Source organism: Podarcis cretensis (assembly GCF_951804945.1).
Source record: "Podarcis cretensis genome assembly, chromosome: 9".
NCBI classification, from domain to species: domain Eukaryota; kingdom Metazoa; phylum Chordata; class Lepidosauria; order Squamata; family Lacertidae; genus Podarcis; species Podarcis cretensis.
This window is the reverse complement of record NC_137178.1, coordinates 11,569,056-11,592,295: the sequence shown is the minus strand read 5'-3', so window position 1 is coordinate 11,592,295 and position 23,240 is coordinate 11,569,056. Positions and strand designations below refer to the sequence as shown.

The 23,240-nt window shown below is 46.3% G+C and overlaps 1 protein-coding gene across 2 annotated transcripts in view; it reads right to left on the bottom strand.

The window, feature by feature from the left end:
* The window catches only part of FRAS1 (Fraser extracellular matrix complex subunit 1), a 386,075-nt gene that overhangs the window by 359,009 nt on the left and 3,826 nt on the right, over positions 1 to 23,240 (bottom strand). For both annotated transcript variants that reach the window (XM_079990647.1, XM_079990648.1), the window contains exon 2: positions 10,667 to 10,698. In XM_079990647.1, the coding sequence (XP_079846773.1) occupies positions 10,667 to 10,698 (32 nt within the window). The remainder of the gene's footprint in view (positions 1 to 10,666; positions 10,699 to 23,240) is intronic.

Genomic DNA, 23,240 nt, shown 5'->3' with positions numbered 1-23,240 from the left:
TTAGGCTGTCCAAGGTTTGGCCCACCTGCTAGGAGTAGCAGCCAGAGAGCCTTTCCTTCACCTATCTGAACCATAAAATCAGACTTCTTCTGTGTCTCCCCTCAACCAGAAATTTGGAACATGGCAACCAGGAAAGGGTCTTTTCAACAATGTCTCCCTCTCACTTGCAGAATTTTCCAACTAGAGAGAATTGTAGAGTTGGACTCCTGGGGGTCATCTAGTCCAACTCTTTGCAATGCAGGAATCTCAGCTAAAGCATCCATGACAGATGGCCACCCAACCACTTTTTAAAGGCCTCCAAGGAAGGAGAGTCCACAACTCCCCCATAGGAGTCCATTCCACGGTCAAACAGCTCTTACTGCCACAAAGTTCTTCTCGATGTTTAGTCGCAATCTCCTTTTTTGTAACTTGAAGCCACGGGTTTGAATCCTGCCCTCCAGAGCAAAAGAAAACAAGCGTGTTCCTTCTCCCCGTTTTATCTGCATGGCAACCCTGCATAGTAGGCTAGGCAGGAGAATGAGTGACTGGCCCAGCCAGCTTCATGGCCTGGTGGGGATTTGAATCCCGTGGATCACCCCGGTCTCCCAGGTCCTGTCATTTTACTTCCAGGTGATCAGGTTGTAGGACTGTGGTGTCATGGTCCAGTCTACGGGCGATCGAAGTCGCAGCTGAGGACGTTGGGACCGGGGGCAAGATGGCAGGGTGGGAGCAGGAATGAGAGTCCAGAAGCCAGGGGTCCCAGGGTCAGGAAGCAAGGAGTCATGAAGTCAAGGGTCCAAGGATCAGGAAGCAAGGAGCCAAACGCAGCAAGGCAGAAAACGTGTTGCTGTGGCAAAGAGCCGAAGGGAAATGCTGACCTTATATCCCTTCCCGGCTCTTGCCACCAGGTGCGGTGAGTTACCAAGCGGCCTCACCTGTGTGGCCGCGCCTTGCCTCCCCAGAACAAACTTAGGAAGGCCCCAGTCCTGCGAAGTCCTACTGGTCACAGGGCCCGGCTCCTGCACGCACTCCTGACATGTGGAAATTATAATGCATATTATGCATTCACAGAGGTGCCTTTTTTATTAGATCACATGCAGGTAACTCGCAACTTGCATGAATTTACTTGTGTGCGTTTGGCAAAATAAAATAAAAACTGGAAAGAGGACAGAGAATCGTGGGGGGGGGGGGACACCTTTGGCAATCCTTCCCAAGGAACGCCCCTGGAACGCAAGCCCTGAGGACATTGAGAGTAGCCTGCACTCCAGGGATAAACTGGAGTCAAAGATTCTGGAGCTTAACCTCAGCAAAAATTAGGCCCTGAAGAGTCGCCCATGCAGCTGAATTCTACCGTATCCTCACACAATGAGTCTCCCACTATCACTATTGCGACCAGGCATTTGACCTTTCCTGCCTTTTGTCTTCCTTCAACTATAAAGCGGTGAATCTTCGAGGGAAACGCAGGCCGCCTTCAGAAGTCACAAAAAGGGCCATGCAGCTTTGAGAACGCGGCGAGGGACAAGTTTGATTAATCCATGCGACATGCGGTCATCCCTCTGCACAAACGCAGCCGTCGCCAGGCTTCAAAGCCTCCGGAGGGAGAGGTTTTTGCAGGCAGGCAGGGAGCCCCATGCGTGTCCGGTCAATGAATCGCCAGCAACATCTCCCTGGGCGCCATCGTTCAAAGAAGAGACGGAATCATTTGAAAATCAAACAGCGGTGGCTAAGAAGCTACAGAGCACCGGTACCCAAAGTGGGTGGGCTTCCTATGGGGCACTGAGAGGCCAAGGGGAGGGAGGTGTGAAAATGACCTATCCCGACTTTGAAAAGCTGGTATCGCTGGATTGTTTTGTTGAATCAATTAAAGCAAGTCGTTTCAACTGGATTTTGAATAAATGCCCAATTAATCGAATTTTTTTGTGCTGTTATCTTCCGTAGTGAGCAATGCAACTGGCTACTCTGAACGACACTTCCTTATAGGCAGTGTTAGAAACTCAGATATATAAGCTCCATCACCAAATGGAACCTTAAACCAGGGTTACGGTCGCCACCAATGAATATCTAGGTGTCTTTTTCGTCTTTTTTCTTTTGCAGCGAAATTTATTACTATTATTATTTTTCATTCCATTTCTATACCGCTTTATATTTTAAATAACATCAAATAAAACAATCCAGAAAAGAACAAATGCAAGCTTCAAGGACAATATTTCAGACCCTTCTCTAAGTGACATTTTGCTTTCCCCATATATATATTTTTACCTACTTAATTTATAGAGCTGCCCCATAGCAGAAGGACGCTAGGAAGCCATTGGGGTAAAGTGGTGAGTGTGTCAAACTAGGACCTGAGAGATCAGAGTTCAAATCCCCACTCAGTCGTGACGCCTCTTTACCTACCTCACAGGGTCGTCGTAAGGATTAACTGAAGAAGGGGTGAAACGTGTACTCATTGAAGAATTAAATGAAATAAATAAGCTCTTCAAGCTTAACTGCTTAAGAAAGATGGAGTCAGCCAGGTAGAGATGCCAATTGCCAACCTGGCATCCAGAGATGTCCATGTGGTCGCCATTTTTCCTATGCAAAACGCGCCTAGCGCCTGGCTAATTTCTATCACTCCCTATAGCGGGCATCGGGCAGGAGTTTGAACCAAGAATGTAGTGGCCCCAACAGCATCCAGCACATCTACAGGAAGCAGAGAAGGTCACCATTCTGGGTGGCTTTAAAAGAGGATCGGACAAATTTGTGGGGGACAAAGCTATCCATGGTTAGTAGCCACGATGGCTCTGCTCTGCTTTCACGGTCAGAAGCAGTAACGCTGCTAAATAGCAGCCGAGGGAGTGTCAGGCTTCAGGAATTGGCTTCCTCCCTTGTGGCAGTAAATAAGCAGAACAAAGGAAAATGAGCCTTCTTACCAGTTAGAAACTTTATTAATCACAGCAAGAGAACAAATAATAAATAATAATAATAATTTTTTATTTATACCCCATCCTTCCCAGTCCAGAAAACTGGGCTCAGGGGAGCTAACAACAAATTTAAAACACTTAATTGTAAAAGCAGCATAAAATACAGTATAAAAACATGAATAACAATAAAATTCAAAGTTCAGAACTAAATTTAGGGGAAATCCATTTAATAAGCATTAGATAGTCCCCAGGGCTAGCTGGCTGAGGCCAGCGAGGAGGCCAGGGGAGAATTAGCTGTGGGGTCTCAGAGTGAGTAATCTTCATAAAAGGGGAGAGGGAGGGAAGAGAAGGGAAATAAAAGGATCAGGCTGAATTCAAATTAAAGGCCAGGCGGAATTGCTCTGTCTTACAGGCCCGATGGAAGGAGGTTAAATCCTGTAGGGCCCTAGTCTCATGGGACAGAGCATCTCCCAGAATGGCGGTGCTCCCAATTAAGGACTCCACCCTCTTCCATCCCTATTAATCTACGCCACTCCTACGTCTTGTAATCTGAGCTTGTACCCCCTGTGCTTTCTGTTCTGCCACTTTCTGAGCTCTCTGTGACTTTGGAGACGGGGTGTGTGTGAATGCTGTCCAGAGACTGTGAATCTGTTAACCCTCTCCCTTCCCATGTTTCTTCTCCTAGCTGTTCCCCATCCAGCATTTCCCAGCTTCTGCCTTCTGAACTATGCCCCTCTGCAAACCGCTGTTCCAAATCTATAGTGTCCTCCTGCTCCTGGGAAGATTCAGGATCTGGAGGAGGGGCAGGCTTCCACGATTCCTCCTCAGTGCAGCAGAGAGACTGCAGGAGGGGAGAGCGCTCTTGTGCTCGGGTCCTGCAAAGGTGGTTTTAAGGCAGTGTGACTGGCTTGGCCGCACTAGGTGCTGCACTGCAGGTGGGGCTACAATAATGGAGTAGAGCGGAGCGAGAGAGGTGGGGCAAGATTTTCAGCATCACACAGGGCACCACTAAAATTTAAGAGCCCAAATCTGCCATTGGGGTCCTGCTTGCAGGCTTCCCATAAGCATCTGTGAGTAACAGGATACTGCACAAGATGGGCTGGGGGCCGGATCCTGCAGGTCTCTTCTTATGTAATGCAAAAATGAGCAAATGCATTATCCACTGTGGGATTTTCAAGATTCAGAGTGCCTCTTTTTTCTCTTTTCTTGCACAAAGCTTAGGAAGAGTTCCTTCTCCCCACCCACCCCCACGAAGTTCACTGGGGTGGGGGAAGGGAACACTTTTGCATAAAATATTGTTTTTCAGCATTTACCATTGTACACAGCCGTTAAGTGCTTAGGAAGCAGGATACAATAGCACATAATCAATCCTTTCTGTAATGTGCTTCCTTCAAAGCCTGGTGAAGACAAAGAGGTATGTCGCTGACTGAAAAGGAAAGTAGCTGACTTAGACACCTATTTATCTATTTTATTTTTTTAAAAAATTAAAAATGAGCTGAATGCCTCAGAGGTGCAGGAGGGAAGAGACGCTGAGGAGGAGAAAGATGAAGGGAAGCTCGCGGATCCAAAAGGTAGAATTGCTTTGCTCAGGAAGCAATGATTAAGGTGAGCACTTCTTTTATCACACAGAATCACAGAACTGTAGTCAGAAGGGACCTCTGAGGGTCATCTAGTCCAACCCCCTGCAATGCAGAAATCTCAACTAGATCATGTCAGGAGTTCAGCCTAACTTGAGTAGGGGCCTGGTAGAGACACATGCCCAACTGGCATGTTCTCTCCCTCCTAATCTTTCGTTCGGGAGCTTCAAAAGCTTTCTTCAGCCAGAACATCACAGCGAGCGATGCCACCAGACATCGGCACACTTAGGGATCTGCAGAGTTTGCGCATCATGCGCGTGACAGACCTCAGCAACTCAGCATTTTGGCTAATCTACTTTATTTACATATAAACACACACGGAGCACTGCAACATGGCTCCCTCCCTCTCTAGCATCAGACAGCAAAGAGAAAAAGAACAAAGGACAATAGTCCCACTTAATGGAACACAGTAACACAAACATCCTGTCTCCGTCACTTCCCACTCTGTGGAGTCAAAACATACACCGTCATGTGACAGACAACAATCCTATGACTGCAGCCATGGGGCTGGAATTCTAACAGATCATACATGGCAGGTGGCCATCCAACCTCTGCATAAAAACATCCAAGGAAGGAGAGTCCACCACCTCTCATGGGAGTCTGTTCCACCCCAAGAAAAAAGAAACTAGTAGGGTTGTCTGAAAAGGTTGCCAGCATTTTTAATTTTAAAAATGTTCTGCTCCTGTGCTTTCTGCATGACACAAATGTCATAAGTGAAGCTTTCCACACTCATCACTATGCCAAGAATACCTTCCTGTGCTTAGTTTCATCCGTGTCAGGTTGCTGTAAAGGGCACAGCGGCAGAGCCTATTAAAAAATATGGCAACTAAATATATATAAATGAATATGCCCTTTAGCATATAGAAAAAGCAACTGACAAGATCCACTCCAGTGACCCAGTTACTTGCCAACCTTACAATATCTGACAGCAGCCCATGCATTAGTGATCACTAATATTGCTTCCCTTCCACGGTTCACCCCTTGCACCCATACCTTTCCGGCTGCTTTTATTAAATGAAAACGCAGATTCAGCAAGGAATTCATTTCGATCAGTTACTTGCTGCTGGTAGCATGAAGAGTTGTCAAGATTCTAAAATCTTCAAGAGATCACTTACCGCATTTTTCACTCTATAGGATGCACCCAACCATAGGACGCACCTAGTTTTAGAGGGGGAGAACAAGAAAAAAAAAATATCTCTCCCTCTCTGCGCAGCGCCCCTTCAGCAAAGCGGCAGGAGAAACGGAGCCCCTTCCATTTCTCCTCCCGCTTCACTGAAGGGGCACTGTGCAGAGAGGGAAAGCTGTGCAGCGCCTCTCCAGCAAAGCGAAACCAAGAGAGCAAGAGGGATCGGTGCGGGAGCGCTCCCACTGTGCTTCGGAGGCTTCGTGTTGCTATCACTGAAACCATGGAGCCTGCATTCACTCTATAAGACGCACACACATTTCCCCTTAATTTTTGGAGGGGGGAAACTTCGTCTTATAGAGCGAAAAATGCAGTAGATGCTGCTTTTGACCTAAGGAACGCATTCACCCACGGATCTCATGGATGCAAAGGAATGGTTGGACAACGATGAGCAGTGAGAGGGAGAAAACTGGGAGGAGGTGGTGTCAGGAACTGAACAGGTAACGAGGCTTAGAGAGCGGGGAGAGTCTGTTGCAGAGAAGTCCATAATCAGAAGTAGAAGCTGAAGGCAGTGATGAGTCATGGATGCCTCCCCCGCCTGTTGCAACAAGCTCCCCTCTTGCCTCCCAGAACCAGTAGAGGCATGAAAAGGGTGGAGGGGAGATTTGCGATGTGCAGGCACAGTCTCCGATTGCTTGGGGAAAGCCCTGGAGAGGAGGGGGCTTAGTCATCTGTGAGGAAGCAGAGGTCTTCAACAACTACTCCATGGGGACAAGACCTACCAGAGATGAGTGCTGTGCTAATTATGCCACACCATTTATTTCAACGCGAGGGAAACCGTGCAAACCCGGGGAATGCCAAAATCAATTATGTGTTGTTTGCGGACTCAAAACAACAACAACTGATAGCGTTCACATTTTCTGGATTGGATTGGGACAAATAAGCAAACACCAGCCATTTCCACTGCTATGGGAATTGTACTGCTGTGGGTCCCATGGGTGATGTGTACCTCCATCAGGCACTGAGCTTCTCTCACTCCAGCACTGCATAGACTTACGTTGCCACTGCCACTGCTACTTGAGGGGCCAGATCACACTGCTCAACTGGGGTTAACAACGCCACATTGCCCACTCCCTTTTTAGACTCAGCTGATTGTTTCCAAGCAAAACATTTCTTGTTAAACACAATCTTTGACCTGGTTACAGCCAGCAAGCAGTAACATGCAAGGAAATACCTATGCAAGAACAGCAGCGGTGATCTCTTTATATATTTGGTCTTGACTGTTGATGTTCTTCTCATCATAAAGGCATTTTTTTATTATTTGGACTTGGAGAAGTGGTGCAGTTGGACTAGGACAGGGGTCAGCAAATTTTTTTATTATTTGGACTTGGAGAAGTGGTGCAGTTGGACTAGGACAGGGGTCAGCAAACTTTTTCAGCAGGGGGCCGGTCCACTGTCCCTCAGACCTTGTGGGGGGCCGGACTATATTTTGGAGGGGGGAAATGAATGAATTCCTATGCCCCACAAATAACCCAGAGATGCATTTTAAATAAAAGCACACGTTCTACTCATGTAAAAACACGCTGGTTCCCAGACTATCTGCGGGCCAGATTTAGAAGGCAATTGGGCCGGATCCAGCCCCCAGGGCCTTAGTTTGCCTACCCATGGACTAGGATCTTGGAGACCAGGGTTCAAATCCCCACTAAGCTATGAAGCTCACTGGGTAACCTTGGGCCAGTCATTGCCTCTCAGCCCAACCTACCTCACAGGGTTGTTGTGAGAATTATTATTATTATTATTAGGAGGCTCACAAAAATTAAAACACACAAGGGAGCAGCTGTAAGAAATGTTTAATGGCAAGTGAAGTGACGACAACTAGAGACTAATAAGAATTGATGCAGCGATGTGAACATATTACGCAATGGGGGAGGGAAACCTGATCTTTTAGAAATTGTATTAAAATAAATTAATTTGGTTTGATTTATAATAATTTGGAAGGGGGGGGAATTGGCGGAAGGAGCAAAAATTAAAAACACAGATTAAGACGCAACTAGCCAAGCTACAGCTCTTCCTGCCATTTTCTGGTTCAGAGTGAGGCAGATGTTCAGTCCCCTCACCCACAGCCATGAGAACTTTCCTTCCTCAGTACATCCCACGACATCTGCGGAGATCCATGGAGAGGAACCAGCAGTCTATCATAAGCGGAGGGCTAAGAATCAGTCACTTAGGCTGTGCCACATGATGAAAGGGAAGTTCTGTACGTGCCTGGCATCCTCACTGTCTTTGCTACCTACAAAAACCTACAAGCCTGGTGAAAAAAAGTCCTGCAAATATCAGCCGCACGTCAACAGACAGGGGTGACATCCTGATGTCTCATTTCCGCGTGTTCTGAGCACCAGTATATTACAGTACTTATCGAGCCAAAATGTGGAGGGGAGAATTATCTGCCGCACAATTTATTAGAGTTGATGGAGTGTAGGCAGATTTCTCAATAGCCTTTAAAACATTGTGATGCTCCACAGTATATTTTTAATGGAAACAAATGCATGCAATCTGCTCCGGCTTTCCTCCGAGCCGTCCGCCAAAGACAACGGGCCGTAAATCAATTTCATCTCATCCCCTCTCTCTCGCTTTGCAACAGGACAGCTTTAAAGGGACAATGTCAAAGTTGGGAGGGAAGAGGAATTTTAACTCTAAGAGGGTTAGACGCAGGGAGCAACTGGCGGGATATGGATGGAGGGAAGCAAATCGCGTTTGCACCATGGCACTGAATTGAGAGCTAAATCTCAGTTAGCCAGGTCAGACCCAGACCAATGGGGGCCACTTCACACCTCACAAGGTAGGGGATAAAAGAAGGAGTTGCATAGAAACTACGGAGTCCATGCATGCCAGAAATAATTGGAACTACATCTCCAGGAGGGCTGGGCAATATCTGGTTTTCAACTTCTTGATATATTACCAGCTAAACATCGTGATATACTGATATATCACAATGTCTGAAATAAGGGTGGGACTATGTAGAGGCGGGACGTGGGTGGCGCTGTGGGTTAAACCACAGAGCCTAGGACTTGCTGATCAGAAGGTTGGCAGTTCAAATCCCCATGACATGGTGAGCTCCCGGTCCCTGCTCCTGCCAACCTAGTAGTTTGAAAGCACATCAAAGTGCAAGTAGATAAACAGGTACCAAGTAGATAAATAGGTACCGCTCCGGCGGGAAGGTAAACGGCGTTTCCGTGCACTGCTCTAGTTCGCCAGAAGTGGCTTAGTCATGCTGGCCACATGACCCAGAAGCTGTACGCCGGCTCCCTTGGCCAATAAAGCGAGATGAGCGCTGCAACCCCAGAGTCAGCCATGACTGGACCTAATGGTCAGGGGTCCCTTTACCTTTACCTCTATGCAGAGGCATTGCCTGGCTTCACAGTTTTTCCCCACATTGTGATTTTTGCATAGCACACACACACACATCATGATTCGCAATATACGCCCAGTCAAAAATTATGAAACCAATATCTTGATATGGGCTGGAAACCAGTTTGGGATGATATATCGCCCAGCCTTAACACACACCATGATTTGCGATATATTGCCAGGTCAAAATCACATACTGGTGGAATTTACAATGCGTTGTTAAAGTAGCTAAAGGAGCTATCGTACAACAAAACTTCCTCCCAAATAGAACAGCATTCTGCCAGAGAGGTAAGCAACGGGAAAATACAATGCAAAGTTTTGGGAAACACTTGGGTTGATGAAACATTGTCTAACCTCTCCACAAACAAATCAGTCTAAATAGTCCTCAAACAGGTCAACTTGAAACAACAATAGAATCTCTCACTGCTTTCCTCCCATTGAAGACTGATGGGAGCATTTTTTGTTAAGCACACCATGCAATGAAATGTTTAAAAAGACCCACAGTTGAGCCAAAAATTGGTCCAGCAATATTAAGGGCAGTTCACCCTTCTAAAGCAGAGATTAAAAATCAGACCGTACCCATCTCTCAGGCACTTGCAACCTAATCCCACATGCCACACTCTACATAGGGGAAAAGTTTACATACATTTCCTGACACAGCTAATACTTTCTCTTACAGCATGCCTAAGCCGACAAAGATCATTACTCTTAAAAAAAAAAACCACTCAGCAACAATTTATATCATAAAACCAAGGCTTTAAGAGTATTAGATGAAAATCGTCTCCCGTACTCACTCCTTCAGCCATGGACAAAAACACAGCTGGCTGAAAAGGGGAAATTTAATAAAGTTTCGGAAATCTCAAACGTGTTCTGTACCTCAGGGCTTACAAAACACACAGCCCTATATGCAGTGGAATCCTATGCCTGATTCAGTGTCTACCCAAAATCAAGCCCCATTCAGTTTAATGGGACTTACTCCCAGGTATGTGCATATAGAGTTGCAGAGGTTTTTTATGTCACACACAAACACAAATGCATAGAATAGTTAAACACAATTCTGTAACGTTTTTAAAAAAGTTTACTTACAACCAAAGTATAAAAGGATCATGTAACAAATATAAGAGTTATCTTTCAGATCAATAAACAGTGCAATTCTACGAATGTTTATCCATAAGTTTTCCTGGGTTCGAAGGAGTAAGTGCGTTTAGGGTTGCAGTCAAAAGCCATGCCTCGTGGGGTTTTTTAATGATTTTGCAACTTCGTAAAAAGGTAACATTGCAATACCTGTAACTGTTGCAATGAAGGGATAGCATTGGGGAAAGAAGCAGACAGGCCTTTTGCAAAATCTGCAAATTCTTCCTCCCCAAGCCCTCTCCCCCCCCCCCCCAGCCACTTCTAGCCACCTTGTGCCCTATGGTAGCCACCTCAAAAGCAGTAGCAGAGGATGCCATCGCAATAGATATGGGGGCCTGACACCTCTCCGGTCCCACCATCGTCTGAGCGCTGTGCTTTCATTCTTCCAGGTGAGAATTTGCTTCAAGGACAAAGCCCCTTCCATGCCATAAAATGAAATCTAATTCAAGCACAGCTAGTCACAAATAACATTAAATCTGACCTACCTGAAATGATGAGCCCCCGTAGACGCATACACCTGAAAGACCAGAAAGAAAATTGTGTTAGGCAGACATAAAAACCAACTTGTTAAATTAGGAAGTGCTGGAGAGAGAGAGAGAGAGAGAGAGAGAGAGAGAGAGAGAGAGAGAAGCACTTTTAACAGTCCCTACAACGAAGTAAAGGGATGCGGGTGGCGCTGTGGTCTAAACCACAGAATCTAGGGCTTGCCGATCAGAAGGTTGGCTGTTCGAATCTCCACGATGGGGTGAGCTCCCGTTGCTCAGTCCCTGCTCCTGCCAACCTAGCAGTTCAAAAGCATACCAGTGCAAGTAGACAAATAGGTACCGTTCCGGCGGGAAGGTAAATGGCATTTCCGTGCGTTGCTCTGGTTCGCCAGAAGCTGCTTAGTCATGCTGGCCACAGACCCGGAAGCTGTATGCCGGCTCCCTCGGCCAGTAAAGCAAGATGAGCACCGCAACCCCAAAGTCAGCCACGACTAGACCTAATGGTCAGGGGTCCCTTTACCTTTACAACAAAGTAGCCTGTTTTCCATAAGCAGCACAGTTTCTCCAACTATACTTAGTGTCTGGACTCGCCGCGGTTCTCAACCTGTGGGTCCCCAGATGTTGTTGGACTACAACTCCCATCATCCCTGAGCTCTGGCCTTGCTAGCTAGGGGTGATGGGAGTTGTAGTTCAACAACATCTGGGGACCCGCAGGTTGAGAAAAGCTGGGAGGGAACAAACTCACAACAGGAGCATCTGAAACTTCAGATGCCAGCGGGACACAAGGCAAAAGTCCAACCTCAGGCCAGTGCCAGATTTAGGGTGCTGCCAGCAGTTCCCCTCCACAGGTCACCGAACCAGGGTGGATAAAAATCAATGATTTAAAAAAATAATAATCAAAAAATCAGATTTTTTAAAATTTAAATTGGATTTTTAAAATAAAATGCTTTTTGAGGAAAAATCTTTCTAAAGATAGTTTTCTATTTACTAGTAAGTTACATTATAGTCCAAAGGCTATTCATCAGGAAATAAGGGTTTCTTTTAAGTTTTTCATGCGTGCTAAAACTCAGTCTAAGGTTTTTTTAAAAAAAATCGTTTAACCACATCAGTTAACAAACATGGATACATATGCTTTAATGTTATTGTTTCCTCTGCCCTCCCTATTCCTTTTTCCTTTTGTGTGGTTTCAATTAGGTTCTGAGCTTGCAAGCAGGGACAGTTTTATACAGTATTATTATTTTTTCCTTTACATATAAGGTGCTATTTTTAAATGAGGAAGATAAAAGTAAGAAAAAGAAAATAGACAATTCTATATAGTATATCACTATAACAGTTGTTAACAGTTACCATTAAAATTGTTTTAACCTACTGTATTTTGTATAAATGAGCTCCAGATTTCATTATACTTGTCCATGCAAAGTCTGAACTTTTAATAGCTTCCTAGCCCTTTGAAAAAGTTGGGTGCTTTGTAAGTGAGAAAGAAGCACAGCAGAAATGAGTTTATCCTTTAACAGCTTGTCTTCCACCAACTTCAAACCTGGAAGAGTGCTTGTTTCTGTTGAAAGGAGCCTAGGAAACCACAGATGTTCCTAAAATAAGTTATCATCCGTTCTAAAATGTATCTCAGCAGCTGCAGGGCGTGAAATGGTACACTGCAACAAACTATGCGCGGCACATTGATATGAATACACAGAACATGCTAGAAAGGATGCCGCTGGCCCAAACGCGAGAATTTTAGCTTCTGGAAATATTAGGGGTTTGGGGCAGGACCTGAACTCAGATCCAAGGGAACACATGACAAGAATTTTAGAAATTCACACAGGGTATCATAGGGGCAAAGCAGAGCCAGCGACAGATTGTGCCGGCCAAAATAGAGGCAGAGGATTAAAATAAGTACAGTATTTGTGCTATTAACATCCCATCTAGTTTGACCCTCGCTTAGGAGGGACCAGAAAATAGAAGCTGAGGTGATAAATAGGACAGTTGGAGCATATGCAATACGAAGTCTGGGCACGTCCCTCTCAATCCAATTCAGGGCACAATCTAGCGCTCTGGAGTGCCCCATCCAAGGTGGGACAAATAGGGACCAATTGATCCTGATCGATTGAGAGTCCTAGCACTCTTTGATTTGGGTTGAACCCCTAACTAATCACAGATATTGCACAAGTATTGGAATTCCGCCTTGGCCCGCGAGAGCAAACTAGACGACTCTTCCCTATTCTTGAGCAAAGGGCATCTTTTGTTTTGACAGCGGACTCCTGGGAGACAGGTACAGTTTCGTTGGCAAAAGACTACACTTCCCATCATCCACTGAAATTCTGAAGGGAGGGAGCGGGAGGGAGCCAGAGAAGGAGGTGGGGCTATAAATGGCCGTGCCGAAGCATGAGCCGAGTTCTGTCAATGGGAACAATGACGCTTCGGGTGAAGCCATGTGACCCCATTTGACAGCCCCATATTGCTCTTGGTGGACCCAATCCAGCAATGTCTCAACCTGTTCTGGTCAAATTCTAGGTCAAACTTTGGGGGTCGAAGTTTGGGGTCCAGGATTTGGCATGAGCCAGTAAGGTAAAAGGTAAAGGACCCCTGGACGGTTAACTCCAGTCAAAGGTGACTGGGGTTGTGGCGCTCATCTTGCTTTCAGGCCGAGGGAGCAGGCGTTTGTCCACAGACAGCTTTCCGGGTCATGTGGCCAGCAGGACTAAACCGCTTCTGGCACAACAGAACACCGTGACGGAAACCAGAGCACATGGAAACACCGTTTACCTTCCCGCCACAGCAGTACCTATTTATCTACTTGCACTGGCGTGCTTTCAAACTGCTATGATCCATGTACCTATGGGACCGCCTCTCCTGGTATGCCCCGCGGAGGACCTTAAGGTCCACAAATGACAACATTTTGAAGGTCCCAAGTCGCAAGGTGTTTAGACTGGTCTCAACTAGGGCCAGGGCCTTTTCAGTACTGGCCCCGACTTGGTGGAACGCTCTGTCACAAGAGACTAGGGCCCTGCGCGACTTGACATCTTTCCGCAGGGCCTGCAAGACAGAGCTGTTCCACCTAGCCTTTGGTTTGGACTCAGTCTGACCCTTACGTTTCCCTCCCCTTATGGTATTGATCTATGGGCTATTATTAAAATGAGGCTGCATTTTAAATTGTATTTTAACCTGTATTTTAAATTGTGGGTTTTTTTCCTCCCCTATTTGTTTTTATTGTAATTTCACTGGTGTTAGCCGCCCTGAGTCTGGCTCTGGCCGGGGAGGGCGGAGTATAAATAAAGATATATTACTATTATTATTATTATTATTATTATTATTATTATGAGGTTGGCAGGAGCTGGGACAGAGCAACATGAGCTCACCCTGTTGCGAGGATTCGAACCGCCAACCTTCTGATTGGCAAGCCCAAGAGGCACAGTGGTTTAGACCACAGCTCCACCCACATCCCCATAAGCCAGTGCACAGCCCTGGCACACTATCCACAGAGGGCTAAAAGGGGCACTGGAGCCCCTCTGGTCTAACCTCCTGCTCAACATAGAATCTGCAACCCAGGTTGTGACTACAGCATCCTTGACAGATGGCATCTGAGTCCCTGCTTAAACTCCTCTGACAAAGAGAGCCCAGCGCAGCATGGAAGTGTTGCAACCTGAAAAACATTTCCCCGCTTGAAACTGCGGGCAAGCATTTCACTGTATCTCAAAGTAAAATGTAGGAAGAATTAAATCACACACTCCTTGAGCTTGCAAGCTCTTGCTTAGAATAAGTCACAGCTGACACTCATGCAAAAATCACAGGGGTTGCTGCTGTTGCTTTTTCATCTGCTACATTTTTTTTTTAAATGCACTTTCTACAAATGAGACTTACAGGGAGGACTATGAATTATTGCGAAAAAGGACTAAGAAGGAGTTTATTTAGGATTTGGCTTTTATAGCAATAACTAGTAAAATAAAATGCAAAATCAGAAAGAAGGTTAGAAAACCATTAGTCGAAGTTGACGGAAGTCCTAGGCTGTGATAGCCAAAGGTTTGTTATATTGTATAAGATAGGATATTATGTTTGGAAAACATGTGCAAACACCAATAAAATTATTTGAGAGAGAGAGAGAGAGAGAGACTTACAGGGAGGACATTCTTTGCCACCCTGTCACCTTCCAGATGTTTTGGACTACAACTTCCATGAGCCCCAGCTGCTAGTTGGGACTGATGGGAGTTGTAGTCCAGTGCACCAGGCTGAGAAGGCCTGGGTAGGAAATAAAGCCTCTTGGATTTCTAAGAGAGTAAAGCAATGCTTTTATGGAAATCACGATGCACCACACACGCTTTTATTCTCGAAGCTTTTCTTTCTTTCTTTCTTTCTTTCTTTCTTTCTTTCTTTCTTAAGAAAACGAGAGGTGCCTTCGAAAGCGCCTAAAGGGAATTGCAAAAAACGTCAAGCCAGACACTGGCCATTTGTTTGGTGAAAAGTGGCGCCTCTCTCGTCTTCGAGGCGCAAGTGGCTCTGCTGCAGGATGCAATCGCTGGGGGTTCTGAAGGACACAAGGATTTGGTTCAATGCCGCCTGGGGACGCGGAGACAAAGGAAGGGTTTATGGCCAGCGCTGCAGTTGGTCTCCCCAAGGAGGCAGCAACAGCCACTTCTGCACCGCACCTGCCAGACCGTTAATAAAAGTGTCAAGGCCAGGGCCTTCGCAGGAAGCTGACTGCCTGCTTCCAACGCTACGAAATCCAAAGTAAGAGGGCAGTTTTGAAAAGCAGGAGACGGCCCTATGAGAACATGCTATAAGAAAGCAAAGTCCAGAATGCAGCAGGGAACAAGGCATTCAACGCCCACAGAACCAAAGATCACCAGGGGCCTCTGATTATCACAAAGAAGCCCAGTTTCCCACAGTTTATTCCTGCCAAAATGGCCCATCCATAGAATCACAGGGGACCCCCAACGGTCATTTAGTCCAACCCACCGCAATGCAGGAATCTAAAGTAAAGCATCCATGACGGATGGCCATAAAATCCTGGGCAGGTTTGTGTTTTATTTTCTGCTAAGAAGCCACCCACGTTATGTTAACTCTGCTGCCCTAATTGCAAAATAAGTCGTAGTTGCTGTTGTCAACAGCACCCGTAACTCATCCTTCCTCCATGGAGTTCAAGACACATAGCTGCTCTCCCGTTTTATCTTCACAACCATCTGACAAGGTAGGCTGGAACAAGAAAGTCCCAGAGTGGTTTAACCTGGAAGAATCAACTCCTCTTCGCGGGAACACCTGGAGAACTGTACAGCTCTTGGTGGAGAATCTGGGGCCTGCTAGCAACTCTTAACGATCTTAACAAACTACAGTTGTGTGTTGAGGTCCCCAAGCCACCCCCTAAATAAATCACAATTCACACAGAATTTTTGTTTAAGGTTTTTGGCATAATTTTGGCCACAACTTTATTAAAATACATAATGTGAGTGGTTGCTTAGGCATTGGTTACGACTATCTGTCCCCGCCCAGGGACAGAACTGACTTCCGAAAGCCAGTAAGGGAAAACAATATCGGGGAGAGAATGGGGCTGGGCACCAGACCCTCACCTCTCCCCGCATGCTCCCAGGGGCTTGCACAGCCCTAGCCCCTTGCCGGGGATACGGACAAAAGCATGGCAAACCCCTGGATTCCTTTAACGGAATTCCCTTGCAGCAGCAGCAGCATTGGAGGGGCAGGCACAACCAACCCTTACCCCTCCACCAACCAAAATTAACCAATGCCTAACCGCAACCTTACAAGTTGTGACGATTTGCTACACAGTAGGCAAAAACTAAATGGCAGCAGCCAATCTGCCAAATGGACAAAATTCCTAAAAGACCCCTGCCCCAAAAGCAGATGACCCCATGACAAGCATAGCAAGGTCAAGCGCAACAGCCCTAAATTAGGGAGGGTGGGCAGGCGACCCGATGCACGCAGCAAAAGAGACTGAAAAAAGCTGTGTGCCAAGAATATACAGTGGTGCCCCGCAAGACGAATGCCTCGCAAAACGGAAAACCCGCTAGACGAAAGGGTTTTCCGTTTTGGAGGTGCTTCGCAAAACAAATTTCCTATGGGCTTGCTTCGCAAGACGAAAATGTCTTGCGAGTTCCTGCGGGGTTTTTTTCCTTCCTCCCCCCCTTTTTCTAAGCCTCTAAGCCGCTTATCAGCTGATCCGCTAAGCCGCTAAGCCGCTAAAAGCCGCTAAGCCGCTAATAGCGCTAATCCGCTAAGCCGTCAATGGGCTTGCTTCGCAAGACGAAAAAACCGCTAGACGAAGAGACTTGCGGAATGGATTATTTTCGTCTTGCGAGGCACCACTGTATAACCTTCGGGCCAACCCTCTAAATGGTAACATCAAAATCTTACCCTCGCCAGATTTAATGTTCTCCCTTCTGCCTTACTTCAGGGCAGATTTGAGGGTAAACCATATACAGCACGGGTCTGTCCTTGTGGCTCATTGGAAGTTGAAACCGCTTCACATGTATTATTACGTTGTCGTTTTTATGAGGTGAGGATATACGTTCGACTTTTATTATACCTGTTTTGCAAAAGTCTAGGAAAGAATTGGAACGTCATAGTTTAAAACTACTGCTAGAGGACAAGAATCCCAAGACTACATTAAATGTAGCTAAATTCTGTGCGTCTGCAATTAATCGCAGGAAGCAAGTGGTACCCCATAATGACCAAACCCCCAAATGCTAATTACAGGGGGCACGCTAACAATTAATTTTTAATTTTTATATTTAAATCCTTGTTATATTCATATTGTCCCTTGTATTTTTGATATTTTTTTTTTTTAATGATCTGTGATATTGTGTGTGTTGACGCTGGTCTGTGACCGTATTAATAAATTCATTCATTCATTCAACATCAAAATCTCCCCAACAACCCAAACTGGCCCAATCACAGTCATGGCCATCCAAACGGTCCCGCCCAGTAACCAAGAGGGGGTGTCTTGTTAGACCCCACTGCAACACGTGCTCTCCATGAAGGAGAACATGCTCTCCCAGAAATATTTGGGGGAAGCCAGGGCTGCTTAAAGCAACATCACAAAACTTCAAATTCATGCTGTGGGACTTCAACTGTTGGCAACCCCCACCCACCCACCCCCAAAAAAGTAACTGGTGCAAGCAAAGAGCATGTGGATAGAGGGGAAGAGAAAATTTAATTTGGAAAGCTGCCTACTCTTTTGCCGGGGATTGTGAGCAGAGAGCCAGGAGTTCATTATTCCAAACTAATCCATCATGGCAAATGCCCACTTCGGACAGCGGAAGGAGCGAGGAAAACTGCCCTGTGGACAATCTTTAATCACCCTTATTGCAGGATGAAATAGTTGCCGTTTGTTGAAGGGTAACTAATAGGAACATAGGAAACTGCCTTATCCTGAGTTGGATCGTGGCTCCAATTGAGTTCAGTGTTGTCTACACAGGTGGGCAGGGCCTCAGTCTGCAAGGTTTCAGTCCGGAGGCTCTTCCCGGATCTTCTGCATACAAACATAAACACACACTCTGCCCCTGGAATACAGAACCTCCCTAAAGAGGTCCGCTCACACAGAGTCAGGTCACTGGTCCAACTAGCTCCATTCTGTCCACACTGGCTGGCGGCAGCACTCTACTGTTTTAGACAGGAGACATTCCCAGCATCATCATCATCATCATCATCATCATCATCATACCACCCATCCGGCTGGGTTTCCCCAGCAACTCTGGGCAGCTTCCAACAAATTACTATTATTAATAATAATAATAATAACATCAAACATTAAAAACTTTCCTAAACAAGGCTGTCGTCAGATGTCTTCTAAAAGTCAGGTAGTTGTTTATTTCCTTGACATCTGGTAGGAGGGCGTTCCACAGGGCAGGCGCCACCACCGAGAAGGCCCTCTGCCTGGTTCCCTGTAACTAGGCAGCGAGGGAACCGCCAGAAGACCCTCGGCGCTGGACCTCAGTGTCCAGGCAGAACGATGGGGGTGGAGACACCCCTTCAGGTATACTGGACCGAGGCCGTTTAGGGCGTTAGTGGTCAGCACCAACACTTTGAATTGTCCATGGAAATTCATTGGGAGCCAATGTAGGTCTTTCAGTGTTATATGGTCCCGGCGGCCACTCTCAGTCACCAGTCTGGTAGGAGGACGTTCCACAGGGCAGGCGCCACCACCGAGAAGGCCCTCTGCCTGGTTCCCTGTAACTAGGCAGCGAGGGAACCGCCAGAAGACCCTCGGCGCTGGACCTCAGTGTCCAGGCAGAACGATGGGGGTGGAGACACCCCTTCAGGTATACTGGACCGAGGCCGTTTAGGGCGTTAATGGTCAGCACCAACACTTTGAATTGTCCATGGAAATTCATTGGGAGCCAATGTAGGTCTTTCAGTGTTATATGGTCCCGGCGGCCACTCTCAGTCACCAGTCTATCTATCAAGGATTTAGAAGTGCGAAGGATAGAGCCTGGGGCTTTCTGTGTGCAAAGCATGTGCTCAATCCCTGAGCTAAGACACAGAATCCTAGAGCTGGAAGGAACCACAGCGGTCATCTAGTCCAACCCCCTGCAACGCAGAAATCATTTGCCCAATTTGGGGCTGGAACCCACAACCCTGGGATTGAGAGTTCTCCTGTTCAATAGACTGAGCTATCCCTCATCCTGCATTCACCCTGCCTCCAGGCCCAGCTCCAGGTATTATTTTATTTTATTTTATTTGTTAAATCTGCATCCAAAGACCTCTGGGCAGTTTGCGGCATAAAAACACAAAGCACAGAACAGAAATAAAGAACAAACAAACCCTCCCCCAAACACATTTGAAAGGGCATCGGATATTAATCAATCAAAGGCCTAGTTGAAGAGGCACCTAAAGATATGTAATGAAGGCACCAGGCAAGCCTCCCTGGGGAGAGTGTTCCACAAACGGGGAGCCACCACAAAAAAGGCCCAGTTCTCATGTTCTCACCCTCCAGACCTCTCGTGGAGGAGGCACATAAAGAAGGGCTAGGTCAGCTCGTAGGGGGAGAGGCAATCCTTGCATTGCAATCCTGAGCCATTTAAGGCCGTATAGGTCAAAACCAGCACTTTGACTTGGGCCCAGAAACTAATTGGCAGCAAGTGCAGTCTAGCCAGGATCAGTGCCACTGGTGGATGAAGGGTCCCTTGTGTCAGATCCTGCTGCATCAACTTTTATTATTTTACTTCTGCTTGCTTCCCCCTCCCCTCCCACTTGTTTTATCTTGATTTGATTCCTGCCTCTTTACATTTATATCCCACTTTTCTTCCAATATGCAGCCAGTCTCCCATCCAGACCCAGACCTGCTTAGCTTCAGCAAAATGCGTAGTCGTATATGCTCCTCTGCCTTCAGAACATCACCTGGAATTACCCTGAGATTTTGCTAAATTGAAGGGCAGCATATAGAGAGTTAGAAAGGACCCCTCTTAAGTAGGAAAGCAAAAACAGTCAACTCAGATTGCAATTAAACTTAAGTGGGGTGGAAGTCATTTGTCTGCACAAACATTTGTTTGCAGGGCATCCGATGTGTGTTCAAACCACCTCTGCCACATTGCCTATTTTCACCGGCGAGAGATATTTATGGCGTAACATTTATAGAGGGCATTTCAAGTATTCTGGGACTCTCCCAGATTCCAGGGACTGAACCTGGGAACCAGGCAGAGGGCCTTCTTGGTAGTGGCACCCTCCCTGTGGAACGCCCTCCCAGTGGCGTAGCGTGGGGGATGCAGGGGGGGCCGGCCGCACCGGGCGCAACATCTGGGGGTTAGGGTTAGGGGGCGCAAATCCACGGGTTAGGGGGCGCAAATCCACGGGTTAGGGGGTGCAAATTACTTGCCTTGCCCCGGGTGCTGACAACCCACGCTATGCCACTGCGCCCTCCCATCAGATGTCAAGGAAATAAACCACTATCTGACTTTTAGAAGACATCTGAAGGCAGCTCTGTTTAGGGAAGTTTTTAGTGTTTGATGTTTTATTATGTTTTTAATATTCTGTTGGGAGATGCCCAGAGTGGCTGGGGAAACCCAACCAGATGGGCGGGGTATAAGTAATAAATTTTTATTTTTATTTTTCTGCATGCAGAGCAGATGTTCTCTGCCACTGAGAAACAGCCCTTCCTTTAAAGCTTCACATTCATGAGCTCTCTTCAGATGACTGCTCCTTATATATTGCACACACAGAAGGAGGCATCATGCCTATCGGTTCTGCTCTCCATCTGTTCAGACAAACCCATGGAAAGAGCCCATGCACAGCTTGTACATACAGCTTGTCTGCATGCACAATGTCTGAACACACAATCAGGAGGAAAGCCTGCAAAAAACAAACAAAAAACCATCCACATACCGTATTTTTCGCTCTATAAGACGCACCTAGTTGAAGGTGTAATCTGAGCATGATGTGCAGCAGCTCTCTCAAATGTACGCACCTCTGCTTAACCGCAAAGTGGATGTGGCTTTGGTTAAAGCCGGTTTGGGGCGAAATGCATCTAACAGCAGCATTCCTCAAGAAACTACGGGATAGCTCTTCACTGTGGATAAGGTTGTGGGGCCACTGGGGCCAGAATAAACGCCAGAATAAACGCTGGGGCCAGAATAAACGCTAATGTGTACCCAAACTGCATTTTCCCCAAAGCAGCTTCTAGGAGCTCACAACAGAGTGTGAAAGTGGCAGCCTTGTCCTTTCGTTGATCCTCATATAGACTGCCACTGTAGAGAGAGGCTTGATTTTTTTTTTAAGTTTTTAGTTTTCGGCATTAATAGCTAAAAGACGGGTTCTCCATGAACCTTTTTTAAATAGATCTATCCTCTATGAACTAAAAACCCTGCAAGTTAGTGAGAATCATCAGATTCTGTGGAAACGTGTTCCACAAGTTAATTATAATTTGCACAGTGGCTCCCTTCATCTCTAACCTCCAGCCAATCGCTTTGTTTGAAGAGCCTGAATTCTGGTGAAAGTGAGTAAGCGAAAGAAGGGAGCATCGATTTAAAAAGTTCTACTGGGGGCTCTCACTTGGATGAAAACTAAGCAGGCATAAGACCCCAAAATTGTTGAGCTTTTTTTAAGACGCTCTCAGATGTATACCACCTCTGCCCAAAGTAAGTTTTTGGCCTTTCAAAAACTTTTTATAGCATTTTTATTAGTAGTATTATTTTAATCACCCTACTTGCCATACGTCCGGGTTTTCCCGGACATTTTGCCAACTCAACAAAAATCATAGGAAGCTGCCATGTACCAAGCTTAATACAGTGGTACCTTGGTTCTCAAACTTAATCTGTTCCGAAAGTCCGTTCCAAAACCAAATTGTTCCAAAACCAAGGTGTGCTTTCCCATAGAAAGTAATGCAAAATGGATCAATCCATTCCAGACTTTTAAAAACAACCCCTCAAACAGCAATTTAACATGAATTTTCCTATCTAACGAGACCACGGATCCATAAAATGAAAGCAATAAACAAAGTACTGCAATCACACAATCAATCAATCAGTAGCTGAACTGGGTTCCACACAGTCACAAAAACAAAAAGAGCCGCGAAAACAAAAACGCAAAATAAATAGCAAAAAGAGATAGACCTCAGCGTTAGCAGTCAAATCAGAAGTGTAACACTCAAAACAGAGTACGTTCGACTTCCGAAAAAGTCCACAAACCAGAACACTTCCGGGTTTGCAGTGTTTGGGTTCCAAGTTGTTTGAGTACCAAGGCGTTTGAGAACCAAGGTACCACTGTACTGTCCACACTGACGGACAGCAGCTCTCCAGGATTTCAGGCATTTTTTTCCCTACCTGGTGACTGAACTTGGGACCTTCTGCTTGCAAGGCAGATGCTATACCTCTGAGCTACAACCCTCTCCCTGCTACTTTGATGGCCGGTCCATGCTCGCATCATCTCCGACTGTGGCATCAAGCAAGGACTTTGTGAGCCACTGCAGGAGTAATCACCACAGACCAAAGGCCCGTATGCCCTAAAGTCAATTCCAAGAAGCAGCGGAGGCATCTCGCGCGTTCAGCAGAGAATCGCCGAGTTCAGAGAAATCAAAGAACTATTTTTCGCTCTATAAGACGCACCAGACCACAAGACGCACCTAGTTTTTGGAGGAGGAAAACAAGAAAAAAAATATTCTGAATCTCAGAAGCCAGAACAGCAAGAGGGATCGCTGCACAGTGAAAGCAGCGATCCCTCTTGCTGTTCTGGCTTCTGGGATAGCTGCGCAGCCTGCATTCCCTCCATAAGATGCACACACATTTCCCCTTACTTTTTAGGAGGGAAAAAGTGAGTCTTATAGAGCAAAAAATACGGTAATTGGGTGAAGTAAAGAGAAATCAAGCACGCACCCAGATCAAGCGGGCATCTGCTTGGCAGCAAAGCACGAGGCTGGGATCAGAAATGTGGCTGTTATGGGTGAAATGACTCTTGGAGTAAGAGGGGGAGGAACTTGAGCATGAGAGCAGGTAAGAGAGTTTTTATGCACAATTAAACTCTCCAGGCCTTATGTCACCCAGCCACTTTTTCCACTCCAGGCTGCTCCGAGACGGCAATAAATCTTACTGTTCCCTGCATGCGCTCCAGGAACAGGTGGGATCGGTGGGTAGTCCATGCC